This window comes from Pieris rapae, chromosome 11, assembly GCF_905147795.1.
Source record: "Pieris rapae chromosome 11, ilPieRapa1.1, whole genome shotgun sequence".
In the NCBI taxonomy this organism is placed as follows: domain Eukaryota; kingdom Metazoa; phylum Arthropoda; class Insecta; order Lepidoptera; family Pieridae; genus Pieris; species Pieris rapae.
Genome location: NC_059519.1, coordinates 6,052,537 through 6,070,918, shown reverse-complemented (window position 1 = coordinate 6,070,918; position 18,382 = coordinate 6,052,537). Strand labels below are relative to the sequence as shown.

Below are 18,382 nucleotides of genomic sequence, written 5' to 3'. Positions count from 1 at the left end.
ATGAAAGAACAGCCTTAACCTTGAACACACATACATATTTTTACGTAGATTACATTATTTATAGGCCTTCCCTATACAATGATTAGTAAATCTACGTAATTTCTAATCTGGCTTACGTAATTTTCAAAATCCGAGTTGGCAACACTGCATACAGGCCAAATGCGGATTAGTGGGTGACACAATTCTTCGATGTTTATTCTAAGACATTGTTTTATGATTCTTATGTTCGTCAAAGAAGCAAGTGCTGATTATTATCATCATAATATACACAACATCTTGATAAAAGCCGGGTACAAAAACACGATTGCCAATCGTGCTTTACGTAGGCTTACTGCTTAAAATTGTAAAAAGAAAAAAATAAAAGTCAAACTTAATAATAATGTTTATTACAAAATCTAACACTTAATCATATAAACATTGGATTTACAAGAGTATATTTCAATATTATTATGTATTAAATAATATCATAAATATCTAAGTTTTCCGACAATTCTGGGCCACGAGCAGTGGCGCCGTAACATAAACCATTTTGTATGTTTATGGAAGTACAAGAAAAAACACGTTATTTTTGTTGCCTTGTAATTTAGGTATACAGATTGTTCAGGCCACAAAAGACGATTTTTTACTAAACATTAAAGATTGCCCTATAATTTAGAATAAAATCAGAACATTTTTGATTTAGATTCAAGTATGATAAACGTCTAAGTATGATAAAGTTATGTTTTTGTTTAAAATCGCCTTGTTAGACCCATTTCTGTATTATTGATAATTTAGGCGAATAATAATTTTGCTATAGGCTCAACGTGCGTTGTAACAACAAAGGAATTCCAGTTGCAATTGTTTGTAAACCCTGGTTTTTACGTTACGTCAATATATAAACACAATTAACTTAAAGACAATGTCCACTCAAATATAACACTGCCTATATATAGTTGATGTTAAACATACTAAAAGTGGACTTTGCGGGCAAAGAACTGCGAGCTCTTTTGAACTTTTTTTTTGTATAATAAACAATATGTAGATTTAATATAAAGGGAGTACAAAATTATATACATTAAAGCTATAGTTAACAAATTCAAAGAATTGTGTTACAAATCTTTAGAGGTTACGTCATTCTCTCATAGTTGAGTCAAAGTAAAAAAATAACATTACATATGCCGGGAATGTTGTTGTTATATATGTCCTGGCTTGCGCCGGTACTATGTAACTTCCAAAAGTGTCGATATCGATATTTTTGTATAGAATTTTGGCTTTAATATGCCAAACATTGAAGCCGGGGGAGCAATCTATTGGGACTTCCAAAGTAAGCCGTTTCTGGAATCTGACTATTTTATTATCTAACTACTTCCTGTGGTATGTCGCTATAAAGTTTGAACGTTTGACTTTCCATTAACATATTGTTAATGAACAGTATAAATTGTATGAAATTTTCTGCTATCTCATGCAGACGGGATTTATAAAGTATTCAAATAACGGACATGACAAAAAATTACACTGTTTTTACTAAAATCTGCTGTCTCTTACTGTCAAATTGTGTTTACTCTGTGATGAAAAAAGAAAGATGACTACTTTAATTAAAATAGTTGCTATTTGACCGAGTTATTTTTTTTCTTCTAATTTAATAATTACCACTACCTACTGCAAATTATTTTCCTTGAACTAGTTCTGTTCGATATTTTGATTCACACAATAAACGAAAAAAAAAAAAAAAACATTTTTCTTACATTAGTTTTAATCTCCTATACACCTGTTGCTCTTAAATAAACTATATTGTACAATATAAATTATTGATAACCTACCTATACATATGACACGGGTATATCGCTTTGGGAACATGGCATCAAGTTTTTAATATCACGATAATTTGAATTAGAAAATCTAACAAAAGTTTATAAAACCTTTAGAATATACAAAAATTAAAGAGAAAAATATTATTACTTTTGCATTTTGTTCATTAATAGTAGTAGCAGTAGCTTACGACAAAGGCGAATATTAATATTCAATCATATTTGCCATATAAATGTGTATTTATATAGATTTTTTGGAAGACATATGTTTATAAAATCTAAAGGACGAATCATCCGTTTCAAAGTTATTGTAAGAATTTATACGTTATTAGGTAAGAAACGATACAAAATTCAAGTTTTTGTAAATAAGTCGAAAATAAAAGTTATTAGAAATGGAATGGTGGGATTAAAATGAAATTAATTAATCTTGTTACCATGGTTACGCTGTTATTCTCATTATAATATGATATTTACCCCAAGATTACTATTTACGATGCTAATTATATGTAAAAGGATGATCGCTTACCATGGTAACAAATGATTTTAGGCCACATTTAAGCCCGTATAAGATCTTATATTAACTGGACCGGAACTACAGATTATGCATTAGTTTGATTCCTTTTCTTTGGCGGCGGCGTCGGCGCTTTTTCATTGGTCGGTGGTAACTCTCTTCTCTTTGATTGGTACAAATATGAGTTGCGCGGTGACAGCACTAAATCGTAATTATACCTGGTGGGTAGAGGGTTCGACTCCTGGTTATTGTTCTCTGTGTCCAGGTCTAGACTTCTGTGTGACTGCTTGACTGGTAGCGGCGGCGGTTCCTCTTCGTCTTGGTTCGAGTCTGTAGTGCCTGTGAGTCAAATTTTTATAAACATGTCGGTACATTAAATTACTATATTTAAAACGCAAATGGTTTTTATTCTAAACTAGTAATTAAAAAATACAAATAAAGTAATAGTAAAAACAAATAATTCATTTTAGATCAGCAGGCAGAGAATTAGCTCATTTACTTGCCTGAAATGAGCATATCCGAATATATTATTACCCCGCGCCCACACCTTAAAATTGTATGCACATCCCAAAGACCTTGTATATAGCTAAAAATGCCACACCAGATACCGTTAGCAAGCCAAAACCATTGTACTATAAAAGCATTGCAAACTATAACACATGCAAGCAAAAACCTTAAAGAACCTACACAGAATCACACATAAAACATTTAGTTGTTAAAAGTCAAAATAATTCCAATACCAGGCGACGTGCACAAAACACATATCGAAACATTTGCCGTCCTTGATTGTTTTAACTTCCTGAGCTATTTAATTATTTCATAATCCTGCAGCTAACATATATCATGTATATAAACGCTATAATAATATAAAATATGAGATACATAATATTTACAAAAAGTTTTAATTATTTACGAAAGGAAAAAAAGTCAGTAGTTAATTTTAATTATTAAATATATATAAAAAAATAATAGCGTCTATAATTTATTCTCCTGTTTGGTTTTATATTTGTATTCGTTAAAGTAATATTTATCACGTCCTATGGGGTTTTTCTTTGAACTATTGCTATAACAATTCTGCCCACTTAAAAAATGTTTTGAATGTGCTATTCATACAATTCTCGTCTTAGCTACCATTTTTAATACACCAAACCCTTTAGCGGTTTTATGCAATATGTACCAAGTTAATTAATGTTGTTAAAACAAATCGTAAAGTGTTTAACATTTATCAAGGACGGCAATAGACCCATGCATAATTATCCGGTGCACGTGTACCTAACGAATCCCTGTTAGATGGTGGCTCTGAGGAAGTGACGTATGAAGCTCGCTGCGATAACCGCCGCTCGACGTCCGCCCGAAGAGGCCTTTCCGTCACCAACTAATATCAAACATAGTATGTACTTTTTGTACGAATTTGAATTTCATTACGACCTGGGGTGACCATCTTCATCTTCATAGTGCTTCTCTAATAGCAACATTTATGTATTTATGTCTATAGATTTTCCACCGTGGACTTGGTAGTAAAGTTTTTAACCATATTATTTTTTTGGAAATCTTGATAATATATGTTTTTGGACTGAGTTGATAAGCCGAAAACCATTTGATAACAAAAAATTACACGTTGCAGTTATATCCCTTCCTTTGGGGTTTTTTGTATGACGATAAAAATATATCTGTAAGCAAGCTAAGTATCTTACATAAAGCTTTTATAAAAGCATAATTAAAGCTTAAAAGCTGCAATTTTATACACTTATATGTAGAATAAGAAATTTGTCTACTGTACTGTCTTTAGCGGAAGAAAAAATATGGCTTTTTTCAGTATGTAAACAGAATTAAAATCTATTTCTGAACTTATCAGTCTGTTCTGGTACTCTGTGACTTCCATAGCCATACCGAATTTAATGAGCTTTTATAGTCACTTGACTCAGTTTCTCTAGCGCTAATAGTTGGAATTGAGTGGTCAATTGAAATGGAGGTTATAGAGTACCACTGCTGATTGCTGTGATATCGATTTAGTTCAAGAATACTTACGTCCTGGCGCAGCTCCCGCAGAGGAGAAACTGATGAATCAACAATATTCGGTGAGCTGACACTATTCAAGTTATTGTTAAAGGCACTGGCGATGGCTGACGTTATGGCACTGTTTATAGCGCTGTTCACACCATTCGTTGTAGCAGAAGTGTACCACTGACTACCACTTGATTGAATGCTCACTTCACTCTGAAAGTAAAGAATTTCAAACAATTGTGTATGAAATCGTTTTGCCTTAACAAAATCAAAATCGCCTGTAAGTACGTGAAACCGTTACTTAATTTTTTTATAGTTATAAAACATTATCCATTAGGTTCAGATATTAGTTAACATTTAGTACATTTTTATTTGGCGTATAATCATAAATTAATTCTTTAACATACCTTTCTACTTCTTTTTTTGTGCCTTGGGGTTAGTGTACCGCTGCTACTTATTCTGTGAAATGAGTTATTTTTATTCTTAGAAATAAGAATCTTCTTCTTGAATAAAATATCCCCCTAAATAAATTTTCCCTTTAAACCCCCTACACAGAAATTGGCATCGTTGTTAATATGTACTTTTGGTTTCATTCGATTCAGCCCTGACGCCGTACATGCTAATAAATAAGACAATTTTTTATAAACTATTCAAATATATAATATATTTAAAACATGGTAAATATTTGAAAAATGCACATACCTTGTCCTATTAAAAGCGGATATGAACTTTGATTTGGAAGTTGACCTGCAAATAAATTTTTAAATAAGAAAGTATAGGATTCGAATCTTTATACAGATATGGTTTATACTTTATGGTATATATAAAACTTCTGTGCGAATTTGTGCTTTCATAAAATTCTTAACCTTAACGGCTGAAGCGATTTTGATGGATTGAGAATGGGTTTTTATTATGTTGGGTTATGAATAGGTATAATATATACTATTATTTTTGGGAGCTTTGCTTATTTGTCCACTAGTTTCAAATATATATATATTTATTACATTGTTTTCTATTATGAATTTCTACTTCGGGTACTTGAACAATATAGGTCAATTCTTCGCTTAGATTTCGAGATAGTTGTATAATGTCATAAAACTTACTCATTTCCGGTCGATATATCTGACATCCGGTTATTCGCGAGGCTTCTTGAGTCAATATCGCTGCTATCTCTAAGATTTGCTCGCAACTGAACTTCTGATGAGGCCTCACTTAGAGTATCAAATTCACTTATCTAGAATCAAGTCAATTATAAGTCCTAGGTAATAAGGGATAGTATTTTTATGTAATTTACGAGTAATCATCGCTGGAAAAATGAGTGTAAATAACAATTTTAAATAAATTTTAAAAAGTAGATTTCCCAAGGTAAAAAAGTTTTATTAGATACTCGAAGATGCTACTTAATACATCAGAAAACTGTGTTCGAAGAGATTAACAATTTAAAGCTGTGTTAATATCAATTATAAAAAGTATAGATTTGGGGTTTTTTTCCATAACACATTTTTTTCATATCGTAAAAAATAGTAGCCATGGTAACGGTGCTTTAGTGTTTATGGATTTTATAATACAGTCGTAAAGTTAATCGTATACGTAAAATACGTACACGTCTACCGAAGTTCTGTTCAACCTTCTGTTGCAGCTCGTGGAAACGTTTCACCAATAATGCGTGCATTTTCTTGTCCGGATCCCGAGAGGCGTGAACTTCTAAACCTATAATTAAATATAAATTATTATAACCTGAATAAAAAAAAATCAGTGGCGCTACAACCTCTTTAGGTCTTGGCCTAAGATTTCTGAATCTGTTTCATGATCATTTTTTAAATCTAATAGGCAAGTAGGTAATCAGTCTCCAGTGCCTGACACACGTCGTCGACTTTTGATGTTTTCCTTCACCGTTCGAGTAAACGTTAAATGCGCATATAGAAAGAAAGTCCATTTGTGCACAGCCGGGGATCGAACCTACGACCTCAGGGATGAGAGTCGCACGCTGAAGAAAGCCACTGCTTTAACTTACTATTAATAATATTTAAAACATGGTTAATAATCTGGTTGAAATGTAGTTAATTGGTAGAATATTCACAAAATTATACCTTTACATGAAAATAAGTTGTATAAGACTCATACAACAAGGTTTGATTAATCTGGGACGCAATGGGGTTTGGGGCAGATCCATTCCTACGCCTGTTACCTTTTTTGCAACCCATACACCGGATGCCAATAAATACCACGACTTGAATAGAACGGAGACAGTAGAAGAAATATGTCTGCCATATGAGATGAAATACTTTGATTGAGGTTTCACAATATTCTTACCAAACTTCAGTAAAGGCACTTGATCAGCAATCAAATCTTTGAGCTGCTGCAGTAGGCCGCTATGTTCAGGATGCCGTGCCTCGTAGCTGGCCGTGAAGAATGCCAACTCGTAGTTAACTAGCCCTCCTTGTACTTGTGGGTCCAGGATACCTGGAATGAATTCAAGAGATAATATCAATACATTAAAAACAGCTTTAAAATTATCGTGTCCGATTTTGTTAAAAAAAATTTTTACGAACTTTGAAAAAAGTTCACAATTATAACAAAAAACTAAAATTATTAAAATATGCTATGAGACAAAGTGGAGTTTAGTTATACATACATAAGAAGGTTAGGAAAAAGTGGCGGCCATAAATATTTAAATATATTTAATTGATTTGATTACTCTAACAGAACTATACAGTGTAAGTGTTGTGGGGAAACTCACCTTGCAATCTCATAGTCAGCGGATGTAATATCGCATTAGTACTTTTCGTCTCCATAATGACCCGTTTGAGTTGTCTGTTCGTATTTGACATAGTTTCCACCGCCACTTCCAGAGGAGACACCAAGTATGTACGCGAAGCTATTACAGGGAACCAACGAAGTATACCTAAAGTTAAAAATAATTAAATTAATACACATTTACCTGAATGCACATGGAGTAAACAAATGAGGCAGGAAACGCAGTGTAGGCACGGCAAGCGAGCATAAAAAAAAAATATATGTGCAATTCGCACGTGGTAGAAGTGAAACCTTCAAAAATTTTAGTTACAAGATAATGTGACGAATGAAATTTTCTAAAACTTTAGGTAAAATATTAATTTTGACAAAAATACAAAGATTAAAATAGTTTTTATAATTAATGTAAATGAGATTTTATTCAGTATCTCAATGTAGTAATAGACCTTTCTTTAACAATTTTTTTTAGTACAGAGGAGTATTTTTTTACACCTGTATTTCTTATAATAATAAATAAATAATACAATTATATCGCCCCAACCCGGCTGGTCACCGTGGGGCAAGAGACCAATACCCCCTAGGATTGCCCCCTCCCAAAAAACACAACATACATACATATGCACACAAGGCAATCATACTGATGGGAGATTTCAATGGCCAGATTGGTAAAAGATTAACAAACGAAAATAACATACTAGGCCAATTCAGCACAGGAAAAAGAAATGATAACGGACAAAGACTAATACACCTGGCACAGGCACATAACCTTAGGATATTAAATAGTTTATATAAGAAAAACAAAAATAAAAAATGGACCTGGATTTCTCCAGACGGGAACGTGAAAAATGAGATAGATTTCATATTGTCAAATAAACCTAAATCCTTCAAGGATGGGAAAGCCTAGGGGAGGCCTATGCCAAAAGGCAAACTGATACCGAAAATTGAAATAAATCTAATGTATATTTGTTACAGGTTAATCAGTAATAAAGGCTATTTTTATTTTTTATTTTATTTTAATACAATTATACTGAAGCCTATAACTTATGACTATGCGCCGATAGTATTACTCACCAGGTAATTTATCACTAATCTCCACTTCCGTCCTTTCAATCCACCTCGATGCGAACTCCTTTGCACCAGAAACATCTTTACCCGATATTAAATCGCCGTCATCTGAAATATTACAAAAATCCTTTTCAGTCTAAGTGAAACCACCTATATTTTACGGAATTAAAATCGAATGATATACAAAGATTTTCATCGTCTGTTTATTTGCTTTAATTTAAAGTGCCATATGTGCCTACCCACCTAAAACATCTATGGTATGGAAGATAGAAAATATCTTTGACATAGAAGAGCATAGAAGCTATCAAGTGTAGAGTTTTAGTTATCAAGATTTATCTATGTTTAAAGAAAAGTAATAGTAGATTTCTGACACAATGTATTAAGTCTTTTGGCACGCTTACAAAAAAAGCTTACTTTGATGTTTGCTGCTAATCAAAATATTATTAGTAATCTTTAACTATGAACATCTAACCTTTCGAGGTTCTAGAAGTTTCTTCAGCTTATATGCTAATAAAACCTAATGCAAGTTTGTTAAAAATAACACCAATGCAAATGAGCTAAGGAAAATTGTATAAAAACAGTCCTATATTAGAAAATGTTTAGAATAATAAAAAAATGCTTACCATTTTTATATACAGGTCTAGAAAAAATAAACTTATTAACATTATTGTGCTCATAATACTGAAGTATTCTCTCATCAATCGGTTTGTTCACGAGATGCGCCCATTTCTCCGAGATAACTGGTGTCACCGCGTTTATTTGTAAATCTGATATATTTATAAGGAAATACAAGATTATACCATTATCAGTGTACATGCAATATTAAAAAAAAAACAATTTGGTACAAGATTTTACTTTTTAGATTCGTCCGATTTTCCGAGATTTCATTTCCGGATGATAAAAGTATTGCATGTTCAGTTAATAAAGAATATCTAACAAGATATACTAGAACCAAAATCAAGACCAGAAATCCTGTGTCCTAATTAAAACGTCAAAAATAATTAATTTAAGAGGAAGTATTTTTTTGCATTAAATAAAAGGATACATTGTCCATCAGACTCCGTGATATCTTCTCCGGGTTCATCCAGTTTCAGTAGAACCTCAGCTTCAGGCCACTCATCTAGCATTCGCTCTTTGAAGTTGTGAAGCATATCACACTCGTTACCGCGGTATACAAAACCCTAATACAATCAATACATAAAAATGAAAGATTATCAGTTCTATGATTATTTACCTGATACTAGATACTCCACCTTCCTCACAAATTGAAATTAAAAGTGTAAACTCATATTGTCTGTCATTGCTAATATTTGTTTATAAAAATATATTCTTAAGAAACTTAATATACGCGGACATGTGCCATAGATGTTCATTTGACTAAATCTGTCAAAATTACGTCGAACATGCACATTGACATAATTAGTTTATTGAAGTGATAAAGTTTATGGCAAAATAATGAAATGAAAGAATTGATCAAGCCGTTATTAATAGTCAAACTAGAATATAGGAGGTATTTATTTGTTCGGTTAATTTTTAAACCTTTTTAAAAATAATCGTTAGTATTTAACTATTTTGTTGATTTTCTTTATATATCGGGGCTACTTATGTATTTTATGATCACATGTACATAATTGGCCTCGTATAAAACTTGAAAAAAAAACTAATTACAAAACAACTTATCATTAATAACCAAATCGACATCTTGAATATTTTTCTAACAATATGTACGTACAAACGATGAACATATTTTTTTCTACAAATTTATGATTTTATGGAGGAATAACTTACCTTTGGTGTGAGCAAATGCGGTGGGAATCCTTTACCCAAATACCGCACCCTGAAGTAAGAGTTGGGTAACCTGGTTTGATGTAAAGTGGCTCTATATAGAGAAGCCAATAGTTCGTGTAAATCGGCCAATGCGGTATAATCTAGAGCATTTTGTTCATGCACTAACACTAGTTCTTTGATAACCTCTACAGCTGCCTCCCACTGCCTACCCGACTCTAGCAGACGGGCCATTTCTTCGTATAGAAATATCTATAATGGAATATTTTTTTTTAACATTTTAATATACTTGAGAGTTAATAATAACATTATTCCAATTATATTACTTATAGTAAGTTATTACATAGAACGTCCCACTGTAAACAGTATCTTTAAATTTTTAATAAAAAAGTTGTTAATTCATTTTTTCTAACAGAGATATTCGGACAATGTTACAAATTACACACATTGTGCGTACGGAAAATTTACGTTTCTTTTTGTAAACTGAATAAAAATGCAAAATGTCTATACCACAGTACTGTACACGATAGAATTGTTAATTCAATTTTAAATTGAAAAGTTTGAAGCAACTACGTACGAGCGTGTGGTGTTCCAACGTCTCGTTCGTTCGAGCTGAACGTATACACACAAATATACTTTCATTTATACTCCTTATCGATAGTACAAACTAACTTCGAAGAACTTCATACAAACTAAGTTAATATTAAACTAACCTTGAGATCCAAATGCGTAAGATGTGAGTCAGGCGAAGCAGGATGTCTCAACCGCGGCGGCAACGAAGTATGACTCCATTCAAGTAGCTTTGCATGTAGCTGTAATGTGAGACCCGCTTCTGCCCAATGCTGGGACGAACGATGCATGGCTGCTAACCGGTGCACATATCTGAAATGTACAAAAAATTGCAAGCGAGTCATATAATATAGACAAAAATTGCAACAATTTAAAAACAATATTCAACCTAACACAACAATACTTTACAAGGAATTATATGATTACGCTTTTTTATTTACAAAAGCTGGCCAATGTTCGGCACATTGATACATAAAGGAAAAAAGTACAAGTGTCACATTAAATGTTACAACACTTATTGGTATACAAACACGAAGCGACGAACCTATATAAACAAAAAAAAATTCAACAATGTAAAAACAATATTCAACCTAACATAACAATACTTTGGAAGGAATTATATGATTACTTTTTTTTTATTTACAAAAGCTTACAAGGGAAAAACAAGGATTCATATAAACCGAAGGAAAACTAATTTCAAAGTGTGAACGTGAGCAACATCCATACCATGTCGAGCTATAAAAGCAAAATAGGGTCTAAATTTCTGCACAGGCACAACCAGATATACAACACCAAGGTGATGGAGGTAAATAAGAGTCAAGTAAGTCGCTATAGCATAAACGAAATATGTTTTTTTCTTAAACATATTTGTTACACTTTTAAAAAACACTTCTAAGCTATAATATACCCCTCTGTAGTTGTAGTTTGACTTTGAATTTGATACTTAACTTATTTAATTAATATATTATAGATATTTAGAATTGGCTAAGCTAAAGAAAAACTTGTAGTTTTATGAGTTTTTACAGTCAGTCAGTCCGTGTATGTAACACGTGACATATCACTTATGTCATGTGTTACGTACCGCACCGAGGCTCAATGCCAGACGGCTCGCGAGTACGTTGCCAACCTTTTAAGAATTGGAGTTCGGATATACCTCGAGAGGCAACTGGTTCCACAGTGTGGTGGTGCGCGGCAAAATATACTTTAAAGAACTCTCAGTTGTTGAACAACGGACGTCGAAATTTAGTGTTAAGGAAATTCATACCTGATATACATATGCGGTCTTTCAATCTGCTCGTAGAACCGCAGCACACTGGTGATCAAATACATTCTATGGGACGTAGGAGCTGCCCTATACTGTAACAGGGCATCCAGTTGCCGGGCAGCTGCGGCAACTAAAGTCGAGCCACAGTTGCGCAACTCCGTGCTTTGGTTGCACATAGCGCCACAAAGAGATACGAAACGAGCACGCCATTGTGCATCGCCACGCCCTGCCTCCGCTAACACGTCTAACTTGTCTATTAACTCATTTTCGAATGTACGAAGGTTACCTTCACCTGTAAGTAAGAATGATTATATACAATTAAAGTCTAATAAATACATAGTAATAATGTAATAATACAATACAATCAAGACTTAATAAATTATGAGAGTAATGGTCGGCCATATAGCTAAAGTAATCAAAAATAATACAAACAATACAAAATGTTCTACAGATCAAGTTTCTGTTTCTGTTTTAATGTGTATTCCGTTTTGGCTTTTGTGTGTAATGTAATTGTTTGGAAATTGTTTAGTAATCAGCTGTAGGAATACTTAAATAAATAAAATAAAAAATAAATAAATAAAATTTAAAGTACTTATGTTTAAAAATATATGCTATCAGGTATGTCAGATCTATTACAGATCGAAAAGGACTAAATGCTTTTTTATTTCATTTTTCATTCAAACATAACACACTAAAATGATGACAATTTTTAGATTTACACGTATAAAAATGACAGGAACACAGATATTTTATTTATAAACCGACTAAAATACACGAAGGAGGACGATATCAATTAGAGTTTTTGTAGTTTTTATAATGTAAGGTTGATGATTTTCATCAATACACATTGATTTTTGGCACCGGCTTTCAAAAATATACTAAGCTATTTAGTTCATATCAACATGGAACATTTTGCTATACTACCCCACAGACTGTCGGTTTTCCGAAATGAAAACTTGTTAGGTTTTTCTGTGATTTTCCTCTATATAATCCTCGGAGTTCAAGTTATAAGTTCTTAACTAACAAATAAAAAATAGGAGTTGACTATATAGGGGAGATGAAAATTAAGAGTTGTATGTATTTTTGCATGCTTTGTCATTAAAAAAAATTGTCTTAAAAATTGTGGTGGACACCCCTTATCATTTAGGGGTTTGAAAGATAGAGCCGATTCTTAGACTAACTAAATATGCATGAAAATTCATATATATATATATATTAGATATTCATAGTAATACATAGATATTTTTAGTGCATTTCGGAGTAGGTTATTTGTTAAAAAGTTTATTCAATTACCATAAATCTCCTGTGTCCGCCTGAAGTCAGTCTGCATCATGTCGAAAAAGAGCGGTATTATGGTGTTGCGTACTTCTTCATCGTTGAGGAAACTCACTTCAAGGAAGGGGCCTACTAGCTGAGGGATGAAATATCGCTTGTGGTCACCTGAAAGTGTCGTTGATTGAATAAAACTGAAATTATTCCATGGAAGTGACACGTCAAAATATTAAATGTCTAAAATCACGATAGTAATTTAAGAGAATCCTAATCCAAAAGTTTGCTTCAAAACTGAACACTTTGCAATTGGATATTGTTTTTTTTAATATTTATTCGGCCTTAATTTCTTCTAACAATTTTTTTAATAAAGTCTGGCATTACGATAGTTACATATAAAAAAACCATACGAAACTTAGTACTTTTATTAACACTTCTACACATTTAAAGAATACCCTTTTTTACCCGATTGAAACTATGTATTATTGTAAACTTATAATTATTTAACATAATTTTAGTTGTAATACAACTATTTCTACAGTTGTGATACTTTTCTGACATTTAACACCTTTCGTCTTCAGTCACCGTGACCACGCACGCTGTAAAGCACGCGAAACGTCAGATAAATTTAAAAATATGTCAAATAATTATAATTTTACAATAATACACAGCTTCAATCCGGTAAAAAAGTGGTTTCTTTACATACGAAACTTACCCAAGCTATACCACATCTCCGCTGCCAACGTCGCTGCAGACCTACGTATATCGCCATACAACATCACCACCCGGTGTTTTCTCGTAGCTGGAACGCTCTCTAACTGCAGTGGAGGGGATGACGCAACGAGACCCACAGTACTGAACCATTCGGCTAAGGTTGAATGGACTGCACTAACGCTGTCGGTATCCGTCTCATCCAGTGTGGACAGGCTGTCTCGCAGCATTCTAGAGAGAAGCCTGGAATTGACGTATGACCTTATGATTTGATGATAGTCAATTTTTTTTTAAACGAGTTCACGTAGATTCTAACACTACCAAATGGGAACGATGTTAGCCGGTGCATTGCCGGCTTTTACAAGATTATTAAAAGTTTATACGTCTACCAAGAAATACTTCCCCAAGAAATCGAATGCACAGCTCGCCGAGTTACAAAAGAAATGCCTAAAGAAGAGGACTGTGTTAGTACAAAGTAGTAGAACTGTTTTTATTTTGGAGATAGAGAGATATTACCAAGTACAAATGGAAGAGAAGTTGGACCTTGATGTTGAAGATTTTAACTATCCTATCTACCTATCCTAACATACATTTGAAATGTATATAATTATTTTGTAAATGTAAATAATACAGTGTAATAATAACCAATTACCTTAAAGCATGCATCATAATATAATGTTGTAGATGCAGCATATCGGCCCAATACGACCTGAAGACCGGCCTTTGGAGAAGTGACGTCATCATCGCCAGAGCATCATGGGCTAAGGAGTCGGATCGGCCTGTACCTTCTGCCTCTACTGTCTTCATTACAGTTGTGTATTGTTCCTCAGACATTTGTCGCACCATGTCTAGCAGTACACAGATCAGTTTGCGCTGGAAATGTAAAAATGATGTTAGCGGTGATTTTCAAATGTGGCAATGTATGAAAATCTAAACGATAATGCTCATCGATCAATATTCTTTGTAATGGTTGAGGAATAATTTGACACTTAGGCAAGGCGAACCCTTAGCTTGATTTATAAAAAAAATCTTTTAGTAACTTAAAGTAAAGAGTTTATTTATAGAGTAGAAGTTAAATATTTTAATAATTTTCGAAGCATTAAACTTTATTTTACTTTTAATATCTAAAGATGAGTTTTTATTTTTGCAGTAACAACCCAAATTTTGTCAATTGCTTACAACCAGTTGTATATTGTCGTGTAAACAGTAGAATTAAGTAAAATAAAAAGTTTTTATTATTAATAAAGTTTATAAAGTCAAGCGAATGATTCCTTAATATTTTTTTTATTTTATCGTTAGTCTGTTACAAGAATTTCTGGAAAGAGATATGGGCTAGTTATCAATAAGAGTAAGACTCAAACTATCTAATACTGTCTCATATCATTAGCAAGTGCGATGTAATACTAACAATACTAAGTATTATTGACACTGAATCATTAAATAAGTAAAGCTCCTCACCAGTAAAGGATCATCATTAGCGATGGTCTCATCTCTTCCTCTCTCCCGCATCATTGTGACGGCTATCTTTAATACTGTAGGAAGCAAGGCTCTGGCTAGGACACCCCTGTCAGCCTCTACAGGTCCCACATCATCCCTTGCTAGCAGTGTGACCACTTCTCCTAATGTGTCTACGCAAAGCTCCACCTATACAGTCTTAATAACTTAGCTATGCTGAATAAAGAGGACTATTATTAAGAACATTTTGGATATTTTTTTCTTAAGGTTAGTTTTTTTCAATACACTACATATACGTGGGTACCAAGCTGACCATGTACCTGATTTTTCACGTACCGTAACTTTTTTATGACATATTTTATATTAATTTTATTTAGGGTTTTTCTATCAAAAATTACCTGTGAATAAATTTATATATAAATAATGATAAATTCAAAACACAGTTTTATATTATACTATAACTAACTAACCTGCCTTCCAAATGTGTGTATGGTGCTGCATAATCAAACAAAATTAATTAAAATGTCATATGAAATCTCGAAAACCCCATTATAATAATAGGAAATTTATTTCTAGTAAAGTATTACGAAATATACACAAATAGGTTATCTTATTTATATATATTTAACTGGAATGTTTAGTAGTAGAAATAAAGATCACTTGTAAGCAAAATATAATGCGTACGTACGTACGTACGTACGTACGTGTGTAACGTACGCGGACCAAATAAACGTATACGTACAAACTGTTGTTGCTGGCTGTTATCGACGAGTCGTGTGGTGTCGGCGCCGAGCAGTCTCGCCGCCTTGTTCACGGATCGTGACTTAATGGCTGCCTCGCGCTCCCACTGCACACCAGCCACTAACGCTCACCGACGACACACTAGACCGACACTGATCATATTGGACTTGAACGCGGATTGTTAAATCGATCAAAAACCTTTATTATATATTATTAAATATTTGTTTTGTTCATAACGAAGGATAGAATTTTACATATATGATCAGTGTCCGTTCTTTGTTAGATATTTAGGTAACCACATATTTAAATCCTTTTCTATAGTTATGAATTTAGGCTTAATAAAAATTATCGATCAAACATATGTGATAACCTAAACTGTGTCACATCGGATGTTCGTTACAAGCATACACCAATAAAATGAATAACCACAATGAATTAACATCATATTATTTCCAAGAAAGGAAACCATCTTGATTTTTATTTTTTACAACGACAATATATTTCCGTGACAATTATATCATAAGCGATAAGATATCATCACATCGGAATATGGGGCATTCAAAATGAGACTTGAAATCTTAGGTAACTTCAATTCAGAGTCAGGCACTTGAGGAACGTAAGAGTGATGGTTATTGCATTTGTTAATTCATTTTGACCAAACATGAGCGTTACGCAGGAAACGCCAATAATTACGAATCTCCTGCGTTCATGCGTCACATCTTGAGTTTGCACACAATTCAGCTAGCGACTTAAAAAGCTCGCTTGTTATTATATTATGAAAAAAAAAATCAAAAACTTGTTAACCGTTAAATCGTCTTTAGTCCGAAACTTAAATAAAATAAATAACAAAATAGAGATTCATGTATATAACGTTGTGTAAGGAATGTGTGGTGTAGAATTGTGTTGAGAAGATAAATGTAAAGTGGAATATGAGTTGGACGATACATATAGTTAGTAGTGAAAACACACACACACAACAACACAGTACTGATTACAATATCTTATATTTTACAATAAAATGTTTATCTACTTAACCCCAGAAACAGTACAATTTGCAAAGCACAATTTTTCATGATTGATCGTTATAAGAAATGATTTTTAGTTTGAGTTATCAGTTGGCAATTAAAAAAATAAGTAAATTAAGACTTTTATATTGCCATGATTTTTTTTATATTAGCATTACAGTAATAGTATGTTAAAATTTGTTTTAATATTGCAATCAGTATTATCTCACACACGTGATGTAACATGCCCACACACACACAGTGAACACAGAATAAGTTAATACTATAAATAATAAGTTAATACATATAATACATTTTCTTATAAACTAAATTATAGGTTTTCCAGTCGTGTCGATGGAGGTTATGATTTGTGTGCATACCTCACGATGCGGGTGCGACAAGGAAATAAGTTGTAGTTTATATGCAAGATTATGTTTAATCTAACCGCTAAAACCACATATTTTAAGAGTATTTAGAAAGATTTTAACACCTTTTACTATAAGGGATTTTCGAATTATAGAAACTGCTCAATCCTCTCTCTTTTCAGAATATTTAAACATTGATATTACAGCAATTAATATCGTTCTGTGTTTTATGTTAAAGTGATTTACGAAACAAAATACATTTCAAAAATCGTTTGAATAACTCAAATTATTAACGAAATATATTAGACGCTAATAATCTATACAATGTACTAAGCAGTGGGTTACGTTTCAGCAATTTATAAGATTCAAATAAAGAAACACAGATCAAAAAATATTGTACATAAATAAATGCCTTACATTTAATCTTATATAATATATATTATATAAGATTAAACATTTATTCTTAATAAACTTTTAAAATATGAGGCTTTGTTTGAAACCGAAAGTTAGTAAACAATACATGCTCACGCCACATAAACTAACCTTTTGTCTTCTAAATAGAAATGAAAAACAAAATAGTAGATACAGCTTGTACTTTTTGTTGCTGGTACATACGATTTTAATATCCCCTCATGGTTATATTATTTCAGGTTAAATCTATTGTACGGTAAAAGCATTATAGACATTGAAATACAGTGAAACATGCGGCATGCATAGCGTGGGCTTACCTCGTGTACAGCGAAGGACAAGTACTGCCAGCCGACTCTCGATCTTATTACGTAGACATTATAACGAGTATTGCATAAAATCAACACCTATTAAAAGCTTGGTATCATTACTTATTTCTTATTTGAAAAAACTAAGAATAAAAAGAAGAAACTAAAAACCCGGATCGAAGGACCATTTTAAAAACTAATTGATAACAATTCTCGTCATAATGTCATCGTCACCTGCATCCAGTGCCAAGTGCATACATACCATCACAACGTGGTGTTTAAAAATGGACGAACACAACCATTCGCTGTCTATAACTAAATGCGATCTTATTACGAAGGACATTACAAAAATTAAATAATATATACTTCGTAAAGAGATCG

General features: G+C 32.7%; 1 protein-coding gene across 5 annotated transcripts in view; it reads right to left on the bottom strand.

The window, feature by feature from the left end:
* Nucleotides 1-370: 370 nt before the first annotated feature.
* The window catches only part of LOC110994144 (dedicator of cytokinesis protein 1), a 38,524-nt gene continuing 20,512 nt past the window's right edge, over nt 371-18,382 (bottom strand). For 2 of the 5 annotated variants that reach the window (XM_045630226.1, XM_045630227.1), the window contains exons 19-38: nt 15,918-16,022; nt 15,179-15,364; nt 14,373-14,593; nt 13,725-13,963; nt 13,034-13,180; nt 11,741-12,032; nt 10,620-10,788; nt 9,910-10,158; nt 9,167-9,302; nt 8,745-8,888; nt 8,128-8,229; nt 7,043-7,207; nt 6,616-6,765; nt 5,906-6,012; nt 5,406-5,536; nt 5,005-5,049; nt 4,710-4,761; nt 4,327-4,515; nt 3,571-3,673; nt 371-2,637 (exon numbers count right to left, since the gene is read on the bottom strand). In XM_045630226.1, coding sequence (XP_045486182.1) covers nt 2,387-2,637; nt 3,571-3,673; nt 4,327-4,515; nt 4,710-4,761; nt 5,005-5,049; nt 5,406-5,536; nt 5,906-6,012; nt 6,616-6,765; nt 7,043-7,207; nt 8,128-8,229; nt 8,745-8,888; nt 9,167-9,302; nt 9,910-10,158; nt 10,620-10,788; nt 11,741-12,032; nt 13,034-13,180; nt 13,725-13,963; nt 14,373-14,593; nt 15,179-15,364; nt 15,918-16,022 — 3,183 coding nt within the window. In that variant the 3' untranslated portion in view covers nt 371-2,386. The remainder of the gene's footprint in view (nt 2,638-3,570; nt 3,674-4,326; nt 4,516-4,709; nt 4,762-5,004; nt 5,050-5,405; nt 5,537-5,905; nt 6,013-6,615; nt 6,766-7,042; nt 7,208-8,127; nt 8,230-8,744; nt 8,889-9,166; nt 9,303-9,909; nt 10,159-10,619; nt 10,789-11,740; nt 12,033-13,033; nt 13,181-13,724; nt 13,964-14,372; nt 14,594-15,178; nt 15,365-15,917; nt 16,023-18,382) is intronic. The other 3 variants (XM_045630228.1, XM_045630230.1, XM_045630229.1) reach the window with 2 other exon arrangements.